Raw genomic sequence first — 11437 nt, 5'->3', positions numbered from 1 at the left:
AAAAACTAAAAATTTGGGTGAGTAGAAGTGGGCTGAGGTGGCTCATTGAAGAACTAAACCTAAAACAAAATTAAACCCTCAATAGGATGGAGGCAAATTCCTTGGTATAGTAACAAGATATGTGACTGTCCTGGATGAATTAGAATGCTCAGAATTTCATATCACCACAAAATCAAGCCAAAGTCTTATCTCCAAGGGTAGAGCAGTCAGCTGAGAAATAAAGAGAAAGACTACAAGGGCTACAGCAGGCAGCTGAGACTTTAGAATTAATAGCCAAAAAGGTCTCAGATATGACTTCCGGGATGATTGATACATGAGGTGTGCGCCTTGAACTGAAGAGCTGAAATATTTTGTTTCTTACAACTAAGTTAACAATTTTTGAATAAATCCAACTAGAATCAGCTACCTTATTCTGTTCTTGAATAGAAATTCAACCTTCTCAGGAGAATCAGGATTCCTCCTTGCGGTAATTTGTATAAGTGCACCATCAGCAAGCATGTGTTGCACTACCCTTGCTATGTTCTTTGAGTCATCAAATCCAAGATGGTGACTTCCCAACAATGGTAAATGAAGCTCCTTCATCATTGTCATCATTCCTGTGGCCTGCAATCCACAACGAAACAAATATCTTCATTTTGTGTTTGAATTTATAGTTTAGTATTTGGATCTGAAGTTTTGGCGTAAACTTGTTAATGAGAATTTTATGTTAATAAAGTCCACATGTGAATTTGGATTGATTTCAAATACTCAAAAGGAAAAAGTGTTATTTCAAATTACTCTCTAAATTACTTCAATATAGCGTTCTCTTCGCAATCCAAAACAAAAAACAAAAAGCTCTCTTTTATGTTTTTTAACATTTAGCAAAAACAGTTTAGACTAGGTAAACAAATCTGAATCCCTCATTTTAATCCACTTATCCAAACGCAATCTAGAAGAATTCAACACAGAGAAACAGCCTAATAAATCATGAAAAGTAGAGGTGCATTCTGGTCCAGCCCAAAGAATAACCAGAATTAACCTGACAAAGAGTTCGTTGGATGTTTGGCATCAGGTTGTGGATCTAAGTTGATGCAAGCCTATTTGATGTATCATTTCATTTCATAGGATTATGCTTGATCATGCTGTTAACTGAAAATACATGGTTTGGGAATGCACTGGAACTGACAGATTTGGTCAAGACTGTATCTGAGAGATTACCATTGTATTTCATACCACTTAATCATAACTATAAGGGATACCTTATGTTCAAACAAATGGGAAACTTAAGATAATACGCCATACATGGGCAAAGTGACACCAAACCAGAGTAGCAAAGTGAATACGGGCCACACCAGGGGGAGGGTTAAACAAATTTTCTCTTAACTATAAAAATCATTATATTAAAGTGTACACTGAACAGAAACAACCTGGAATGCATTTGTAGCATGCATCAATGATGAAGATGTTTAACATTGAATTGAACCTGTTGGTTCATTGAAGTTTGGAACCATTGAGTTCTACGCTGATTCTCTGAACTTTTAGGTTTATTCATATTTAACATCATCAGACCAAACCAAAACCACATCCAACATCACGTCAATTGCACCAAAAGAGAGTAGATTACCAAAATATTTTGGTCAAACCATTCATTCTTCGTTCCATAATTGACATATCATGAGCAAAAGGCAGGTGATGTTTTCTTAAGCATTAAAGAAGAAATAGTTTGAACTTTACCTTCCTCTTGTAAAAATTTAGATAGACATCTTTGAGATTGATCCATTCCATAAAATATGATGGAAGCTTCATCCTTGACACTTTGCATTGCTCAGGAACTTTTGTTTTCAAATCCCAGTTTCCGCTGACACAAGTTTAACAATACATCAGCAAAATCCAGAAGATGGTGATGCTTCACCTCATTTGAATATCATAAGAGAATATTTTGTTAGCATTTTTTAAGCAGATATTACGGAGTAATTAAGCGATGAATTTTGACGAAAACTTGAAGGTATTTACACCCAGTGGTTCCACTATGAAGTGTACTGGAAAACAATAATTTTATCCTGATTAGTGAGACCAGTGAAGTGTTATTAGCATCATTTACAGTTTGAAGCAAAAGCAGAAAGAGGAAAGGTTTGATATCATAGGACTAGTGAAGTGTTAGGCCAGATATTCATTCCTGAATAGTGAGACTTACCAAGTTACAAATGCTGCTCGATTAAGGCACCCACCCAACTCTTCTTCCCATAATTGATGCTGAATTAGCCAGGCTTCAAATTGTTGAAGAACATCCTTAAATGGTATAGCTGTATCATGCCAAACACTGCAAATTGTATAAGTCATATTGATGTCCCACTATCAGCATAAAGAAAAAAAATTACAAAGGTAATTTGCTAAAATTATCACAATCTGACGTTGCTTTATTAGTATTGGAAACTAACATATGGAATAGCGTTCAATCTAACACTGCAAGTTATTGTTTAAAGTCAACTCTCTATCACAGAACAACTCTTGTCAATTACTATCATTGTTTCTCCAGTATCAACCTGCCTCTATAAACCAAACCGCTCTCTTTGAAAGTTATTCTCTTCACTACATCCTTCTTGGCTTTTCAACCCCAACACTCATCCCAAGCACTCTCTTCCAAATCAGCAGTCTCCAGATCTCGAAACTTCACCTCTTCTTGTTTAAGGCCATCTAGAACCGCAAAATTGTTCATTCTGACTAGGTCCATTTTGGTGACTTTCCAGTAGCAGAAGTTGTCTACTAATTTACTGATACCTTATTTTTTGGGTACCAGGTCTTTCAGTTTCACATCATTCCCTTTCTAGTTTACATCAGCTGACATCAGCTCTGTAATTGCATCAGACCGGAACAATTTTTATTAGCTACTAACTACTGTGAACCACAAATTGAATGCATACACTTGACAACAAAATTCTATCATGGTAAACATATGTGATATATGACAAATAAATATCTCCGTGTAACCAAATTAAAACATTTTTGCCTTCATCTAGCTTTTGCTACCCTGCCTTCTCAATTTGTTTGCATAACTCGATCTAGTAGGGTCTTAAATACGAATGAAATTTATTTTCTTAATCTGCCAATAATAATGGGAAACATGTTAAGCATAAGTTCTGTGTGGTCAAATCTGAATTACTGGCATACCGATCAACTCCAAATTTGCCATACTTTCCTTCAATATATTCATTTATTCTTTTCTCGCTCATCTCTGACGGCCTCACGAATCTGCAAAAGAATAATGGAAAAGTTAGACAACAAAACTAGCCAGTTCTGGGTATCATACTTTTAAGATGAAATCATAATTAAACACCATGAGAAGGCAGGAACTGAAAAAACCAAAACAGAATTCCTAGGGAAATTAAGGAATAGTAACGGATGTCCCTTTAATTGTCTGAATGGTACTCCTTTACAGGCACACCAGACAGAATTGGTGTTGCTTTGACAACATGACCGATACCGTTAATAGAAGCATGAAGAATGTACTAGAGTAGATATTGCTAATAAATGGGGAAGAAATAAGAAATTGGTGGTTTAAATCGCAGACTCTTCTGTAAAATGAATACTAGTGATCGTCATCTGTTTTGCTCTGATATGGCTGTTAGTAGTTGCTTACTCTGATTAAGAGATGTTAAACAGTAATCGTTGTAAGAAAACATGAAAGCGCAAAAGTTCATTTTACTCTTTGTTTGACATTTTACGAAACTTTTGCAACAATAAAAGTGAGAAATATATATAACATTAATGGTGGTGCTACTACTAGTAGTAGTAGTAAGCTCTAGCCTTCCAATAGAAAGTAAATTATTAGAAGGAAAGGCACATTAGTAATTGCATTCCACTAAATTTCATTGAGGAGGTGCAGTGAAACCTGTGGAAAAAATCCACGACATCCATGGTATTTGCATCAATCATCAGAACAGGAAACTCAAGAATTTCAATTTTTCCCTCCAAATCAAGCACAAGAAAATAATCTAAGTTCTGAGAGCAGATGCGGTTTGACATGTAATTTGTCACTTGAAGATCTCTGGAGCAATCATGATTGAATTTCTCCATGTGGGTAGGATCCTCCATCTTCAAAACAAAGTAACTCTAATTAGATTACAAGTGTTCACACAGTAATATGAAAAGGAAAGCAGGACAAAATGAATCAAGCGTATCGGTGCAAATGTATTGGTTTGATATATACACTAACAACCATTTACATATATCTACAGAGAGATGACAACATTCAAGCAATAATTTCAGCAGGTCCCCAAACTCTGATTCAACTCACACAGAAAAAGGTAAGAAATTCAAACAGCGTCATAAATTATCACTCACTTTGTCTGAGGCATTCAATCAAACAGATGGAATGCAAGACAATACGCTACTGAATACCAATGCAAATACTTTCCGAAAACAAAGCAACAATAAGATAACTAGACAAACTGCTGCCTACAACAAAATCATGAGTGTACATGGATTGTGGGAAAAGATTTTAAGACCGTAAGGCGTTGGTGGTCTGAAGCTAGACATACCATAGTGCATTTCCCTTGCGTGTAATACAAACACATGGGCTTCCATAGTTGGCTGCTCTTTCTCGGAGACGACGGGACCGAAGGAGCTGATGGGTCGTGATCGGTTTGGGAAGCAGAGAGAGAGGCAAAGGGAATGAGGAGGGAACGCATTGGAGGAGGGAGGGGGTGAGGAATGGGAAGGAGGGGTTTGAGAGTTATTGAGAAGACTGAAGGAAGCATTGGCAGAGTGGTAAGTCTGGCTCTGGTAAATGCCATGGCTGCTTTGTCTTTGTGTCTCCGTCGCTCTGTGTTTCGGGTTTTGCTCAACGGCCTCTTGGCGGGTAATCGTGAAATGAAATTATGAAAGGAAAGACCAGTCAAGCGTGAACCAGTCGGTTCAAATATGAACCGATAATCCGAATAAATAAATTAATTAAAGTGTGTTTTTCCTTTATTGAGAATAAAAATAACATAACTTTATAATATATTTTTTTTTAAATTGTGTGAAAAAATGTAGAAAGTCTATCCAAATTTCTTGCCGATAATTTATGCTCAAGTTCATTTTTATAGAAGTAACTTGATTTACGCTACAACGAGCTGTTAATCTAATACTACTTCTCTTCCTAATGTTGCAAACTTAACAAGAAGATTGCTTCTTTCTTTTTCTCTGGAGTAGCCAAGCAATGGCTGTAATAATTTTTTTAAAAATTTATCTGCATATTTTCAAGATATATCTAACTTTATATATAAGAGAAAGGCAAATCGAACTAAAATGAGAAAAATGTCGTTAACAGTGAAGTTGCCTCTCGATATATATTTTTTTTGTTATACCCCAATGTTAGATATGAATACAAGGAACCTGAAGAGGGTTCGAATTCGCTACCGGAACTGCTTTCAACTACTACATATGCAAAACCATAAAACCCGGACTCTGTACAACACCATTCTAGGGAAGGCACATAGCAAGGAACTACAAGCATGTCAAAATAGGTAGCTCAAAGGCTGTGTGCAGACTTTCCAAATCCTGAAATCATCGATCACTCTTCATCAAGCTCAGTGAAATCCTCTATCACATCAGTCATGACAGTCTGTTCCTTCATTGCACGCAATTCATCAATTTCGACGAGTAACAACGGATCACACACCACTTTGTCTGCCTGCAATACCTTAGGGCAAGCTGACAGGAGGAAAAATGCCTAAGGGTGAAGCTAGTGCGTCATGTATAAGTTCATGTCATGTAGGGGAAACAAAAGATAAACATACCTGCAACAGGGCATCGTGTGTTCTTTGACCGTAAGTAATGCATGATTGACCCTTTGTCATAAACATGCTTGCATAAGACACTGCATTTGGGGAAGAAATACACCCAAAGATTTTAAAATTGGAAAGGTTAACGAAAGTATGTACTATCAGCAAAGATTATATAAGTAGAGAATCAAAATGGATCTGCATACTGAAAAGCATAAACAAGCATAGAATCAATATTCAATGCCAGAACTCCTATGCCACATCAACATTCAGTGAAGACCATACATTCAAATTCTCCCAACAAAGAGAAAAAAAGAATTTTGAAGTAACTCATACAGCACCTGCGAACTGGATGCTGCAGTTCAGTGATAGGCTTTCCACTTAATGGGCAAGTGACATTCAGAATATTGCATTGGTTGCTGGTCATTACAATGTCCTCCTGCTCTTCACCTGGCATAGGCTCTCCTGCATGATGAACATTCTGCAGGAAAGTATAAAGAACATCGACATTTCATAAAGAAAATGTGAGCCTAGCAATACAACGAAAAGCTAAGCAAATGCTCCAAGGACAAAGGACTGTGTCAGCTCTAAGAAATGTGAGTCGGAATAGCCCGCCCACAATTCAGATTGTTGTGTGTTGGGGGAGGGGAGGACGCAAATTTACTGATAAAACTACACTAGACCAAAAAAATATGCCTAACAAACAAAAATAATATGAAGAAATAATACTTAATTCTTTGCCTAAATTCATTTATCATTGTTTACGATTCTAATTATTTTCATATTAGCATTTACCTAGAATGCAGCAAAACCCACAAAGGTTAAGTAACCACTTACAACAGTCTAAGAACTGATGATCATTAGCTACAGGAGGACTTAATCAGAAAAATACTTGCTCAGTTTCACAAAAATGTATAACCTTTGAACTACATACATATAGAATATTAAGCATTCCCTTCAATTATAGAAATAAAAAAATTACGCAAACTATTACAAGGCCAGGCAGAAAAAAATGCTTTAACAATTGTTGGCATCTTTCTAGCTGAATTCTCCTGTCCTAAAATAGTTGACAAAAGGTTATTACAAAAAATAGAATATAAATGTAATGACATTTACTAATCCATCATGCTTGCATTAACATTGTCTCAGCATTGTCAAACGCCATAGAAACTTTTCAAAATCTTATTTTGTCCATTTAAAAATAAGGGAAGGTCATACCCAGACAGCTTCCCGGAATTGGCGCATCAAAGGATGGTTTTGTGGATCTGAAGATGAATTAGCCTTGAGCATTGCAACCTCATTCTTGAACAACTGATCAAAATCAGTAAGCTGACTTCGAAGATAATATACACACATCAGCTTGGATGGATTACAGAAATAACAAATATATAAGTAAGTCGAGATCGGGACAAGAATAAGCAAAGTCATTGAATGAGAAACGTGCATGAAGAAGAAAATTCCAAGAACCTGTGGCCCAGGTTGGTATTTCTCCCCAACAGATTGAATTGTGGATGAAAAATGCGAACAGTCTTCATGAGTACCCAACAATTCAATAACAGCATTTTCAAGCTCCTTCACCTGTTCAATATTAGGGGTTTTCATATCTTGAGAAATGATACTTTATTGCATCTATGGTAACATTTTAATTACAGTTAATATTTCATCCTATCTGCAATTTCTAGCTAAAACTCAGGATCCAAATGGCATTACATCAGATAGAGTATCTCAGCAGCTACAGTTTAACAAGAAAACAGCCCAATTTAAAATAACTCCAAGATTTCAGAAATTAGCTAAGGGTTAAGCAACACCTACAAAGTTCCTGATGGTAACTATCAGCCATATTTATGAACTCAGCCGAAAAACCCTAAACTTCCTCTTGGGTGTTCCGTAAACAGATAAAACAGTTAAGCACAAAAAAATTTGAACATTCTAGCATACAAAGGTTACTATTTATAATCGAGAAAATGTTGATAGAGTGCCTAACAACAACTGTCAGAACTGTCAGGCACAGAAGCATGATAAATTCTGTCCCAAATGTCCCACATTGAAAAAATAGACTAACATGAACTAGCATACTAATTCTTGGACTTTTGCAAGGGCAACTTCAACAATGTTCCATTTTTTTTCTAAAAAAGAAAAAAGAAAAAAACAAAGGCTGATTCTCAAATAATCCAAAACTTCGGTCATTGTTAGTCTACATTTTATTGAAAACCAAACAGAGCTTAAGACTATTTATAAAGAATTTAAATAGATAAATAAATAAATAAAAGAAATTACCCTCTCAAACTGATTATCTCTCTCCAAATCAACTGCAATTTCCTTCATTGCACCCACAGCTCTCCGAATATCCTGAAACCAAATAGTCTTCCATAATAACAACCAAGAAAAATCCTATTTTCTTATAATTGCTCTTTTTTCAACAAAAGAGAAAATGAAAATATGATAAAATGTTTGATTTATTATAAATAACAGCTTACAGAGATAAGAGACTGGTTGTCCTCGTAGAGAGTGGCTGTGGCGGTTCGGATCCGGGCCGTGGCGCCATGAGTTCGAGAAGCGGAGGCGGAGGCCATGGAGGTCTTTGGGTTCTAGGGTTTTCGACAACCGGGTTTGGGCCGAACCGGTTGGCTGATTGGCGGGTTCTTCGCTGGTGAGTGAGGGCAACAGTTCTCTTAAAAACTGATATATGAGGAATTTTGGAGGGAGATTGAGCGTGGAAAGAACAAAAACCCAGACGGCACCGTATAGGCTCTTCCGAAATGCGACGAGTCGTATAACACAAGGCCCAAGCAAGGCAAACTCCACAGCACAGCGTGAATTAACATTGTGATCCTAGCCGTCCAATTGATGGGCATGATCCAACGGTTTCAAAATATAGATTCAATTTGTCCAATTGATGGGCGTCAATTAACAATAGGATTCTTCAGCCACCCAAGAATCGTTTCTAAGACACACACCAAATGTTTTGTTTTAATTGTAACGAAATAAAGATTTTTTAGTTTTTTTTTTTTGGGGAAAGATTTAATATAACTAATCACATTACTAATTAAACCATTAAACATCCACCTCTTTCTTTCACTACCTAACTTTTAAATAGCATCAAAACTACATACGTTGTGTTTTTCTTAATCAAAGCTACAATGCTTAAGTGATCTCAAAATAATCCCTTGCTCAATTAATATAGGTTATTGTATTGTGTGCACAAGGAGAAGAACATAGGTGTGGAACTCGTTTGCAAATTAATAAGTTTTGAGTTAGATTTGGGATTTCATGTCTTAGGAGCGTTCTCCAGTCACAACGCCCCAAACAAATGGGAGCTATCTTTGGAGAACGCTCCATGTCATCTTCATCGTCATCAATTCAAGTGAAAAAAAACTGTAAAATTAGGTTAAGATTTAGACTAATTTAGGGAGTAGATGAGAGCCAGATGAGAAAAATATTAGGCCAGGTCAGAGTAAGAGAGGGGGAGAACCACTTGCAGAGATGAAAGTCCACTTATACGAATATAATAGAGATGGTTAGACTTATTAAACAGTTTCCTTCTTTTCTTTTTTGGGTCAAAGAATTAGACAGTTAGGAGTTCATGCTGATAAATGAAATGCACAAAAATGAGAATCAGACATTTGCGACAACTATTTATCTTTATATTTCCCTTTAAATTAATTTAATATTCATACAATATTGATTACTCAACAAACTCATTGTCACACCAAATAATAGAAAACGTAACAATTGAGAAGGACATTCAGATCAAGTCAGCCTTTGACCGATACATGATTCTATTTCACACCACCATGGCAGGAAAAAAAAAAATTTATGATCCAATTACGAGTCCAATCTGCTGATAAGATGGATATTATATTGCTATACAAATTTATTTTTTTCGATTTCTATTCTCCACTATAATAAATGTGTAACGTACTTGATTAGTATTCTACTTGAATAGTGTGGAATATTATTACAAAAGGCTTCGGTGATATTAGTAGTAAAATCATTTATTATATATTTTATTTTATTTATTCAAGTTTCCGATGTGGGACTTTATATTCTTCAACAATGAGGATGTCACTGTGGTTTATCCCAAGCCTATCAAGCATTGTTATGCCGGAAAGTTGCATTGCCATGTCGAAAAATTAAAACACATGACAATGAATGATTGGCTTGGATATCATCACACAGCGGTATTCCCGGTATAGGTGACTTTTCCTTGTACTCACCCATATGCATATGAATTGAAAAAGAAATTCTAACACCATCAAAATTTAAAACCAGAAACAGAAAAAAGGAAAAAAGGGTTAGAATTATTGTCCTCCAGAATCAGAAGTATATTAATATATATATTTAATCCCAGCATATATCAATTAAAGCTTAATTAAACCCATCACTGCATGCCTATCAAACAAGCATAGAGCTCCTCAAGCTGTTTAACCTCATGATCACTCACTTGATCTTCATGTTGTTGCAGGCTGGAGCTCCCAACACCCTCTTCAGCAGAAGAAGAATTAAACATTGAGCAAATCATAGGATGAGCAGGCAATTCTTGTGTTTGGTTCAATACCAACACCAAGTCATGAGCCTTCTTCAGCTCCCCTCTAAGCCTCTCAACATCTTTCTCCAGCCTCCTCTTTTCAGCTAAGGCGGTCTCCAGCTTTGCTTGGATTGCATTGTATTCAAGCTCAAGGCTCTGAGTCTTCCACCGGGCGCGCTTGTTCTGGTACCAAATCGCAACCTGTCGCGGTGGGATTCCCAGCTGCTTGGCCAGCAGGAGCTTGCGCTCGGGCTCGAGCTTGCTGTTGGAGGTGAAGCTTCTCTCTAGGAGATTGACTTGCTCTTGGGTTAGCCTCTTTTTGTTGTGCTGGAATGAGTGTTTATGGTTTGGGGTGTGGAAAAATTCCATGATCAAACTGAACTTTCTTGGATTTGTATGAGATTGGGAGATAATATTTAATTGAGAGATGAAAGGATATTAGTGATAATTTTTTTTATGAGTATGAGGCATGTTTTGGGTTCAAGCTATCTTATAAGGGTTTGAAAACCAGAGAGACAGAGTTCATGCCCTTGTGGTTTTCACGTGGGAAGTAGCCCTACCCCTACTTCTCTACAATTTTAAAATGTTATCTTTTATGACTGTTGTTGAGTATTAGTTTGCTAATCCTTTTTTTTCTTCGTATGTCATATAATATGCATAAATTCCCTTTCTATAGTTCTTTTCTGCTTTACTGTTCTTGAACTTTTTTTTCCGCATAATGTCACTTGAGTCAAAATTTATGTACGAGTGTTTTCTAATTAATTTGTCATGATAAACTGGTCGACAACTTAGTTACAGTAAGACTTGAATCTAAATTTTATATGTTTCTTAATCTATGTGAATGGTACTTGAGTTATAGTTCATAGGGCATTTGTTTTAGCAAACGGGTTATCGGTATAATTATAAAAGATTTTTTTATCAAGAAAAATTTGAATTTGGAACCTCTTTAATATTGAGAAAGAAAATTATCATGAGAACAAGAATTAGTTGGTTTGTCATTACAAAAGACTTAGAATCTAAAGTATATCCCTTTCTCATCCTTACCGTAAAGGTAATCGAGTATTCTAAATTTAGGGGATTTCGAAGACATTATAAGATACAATTATTTGTTACAGTATTTCATTCATACCAAGATTTGAATAAGAATCAAGAAAACCTTATGGTT

General features: G+C 36.1%; 3 protein-coding genes across 4 annotated transcripts; all 3 read right to left on the bottom strand.

Annotated features, from left to right (window-relative positions):
- Positions 1-135: 135 nt before the first annotated feature.
- On the bottom strand, positions 136-4926 carry LOC110774454 (Polynucleotidyl transferase, ribonuclease H-like superfamily protein). The gene is made up of 6 exons (XM_021978990.2): positions 4518-4926; positions 3869-4071; positions 3148-3228; positions 2174-2299; positions 1714-1837; positions 136-603 (listed from the first exon to the last, which is right to left on the bottom strand). Exons 1-6 carry the CDS (start codon positions 4770-4772, stop codon positions 403-405), a joined length of 990 nt encoding a protein of 329 aa, XP_021834682.1. The 5' UTR covers positions 4773-4926; the 3' UTR covers positions 136-402.
- Positions 4927-5278: 352 nt separating this feature from the next.
- Positions 5279-8469, bottom strand: HPY2 (RING/U-box superfamily protein). 2 transcript variants are annotated; one of them, XM_021978984.2, is made up of 7 exons: positions 8222-8469; positions 8022-8093; positions 7212-7322; positions 6963-7103; positions 6086-6225; positions 5760-5839; positions 5279-5673 (listed from the first exon to the last, which is right to left on the bottom strand). In XM_021978984.2, the coding sequence occupies exons 1-7, from the start codon at positions 8315-8317 to the stop codon at positions 5534-5536; spliced, it is 780 nt and encodes a 259-aa protein (XP_021834676.2). In that variant the 5' UTR covers positions 8318-8469; the 3' UTR covers positions 5279-5533. The 2 variants fall into 2 exon arrangements, with proteins under 2 accessions (XP_021834676.2, XP_021834677.2); XM_021978985.2 differs by having other exon boundaries at positions 6963-7073; positions 8222-8465.
- A 1639-nt stretch (positions 8470-10108) lies between these two features.
- On the bottom strand, positions 10109-10799 carry LOC110774439 (homeobox-leucine zipper protein ATHB-52). Its single transcript, XM_021978976.2, has one exon. It carries the CDS (start codon positions 10639-10641, stop codon positions 10126-10128), a length of 516 nt encoding a protein of 171 aa, XP_021834668.1. The 5' UTR covers positions 10642-10799; the 3' UTR covers positions 10109-10125.
- Positions 10800-11437: the final 638 nt, after the last annotated feature.

Source organism: Prunus avium, chromosome 4 (genome assembly GCF_965620075.1).
Source record: "Prunus avium chromosome 4, drPruAviu1.hap1.1, whole genome shotgun sequence".
Classification (NCBI taxonomy): domain Eukaryota; kingdom Viridiplantae; phylum Streptophyta; class Magnoliopsida; order Rosales; family Rosaceae; genus Prunus; species Prunus avium.
This window is presented reverse-complemented; position numbering and strand designations above follow the sequence as displayed.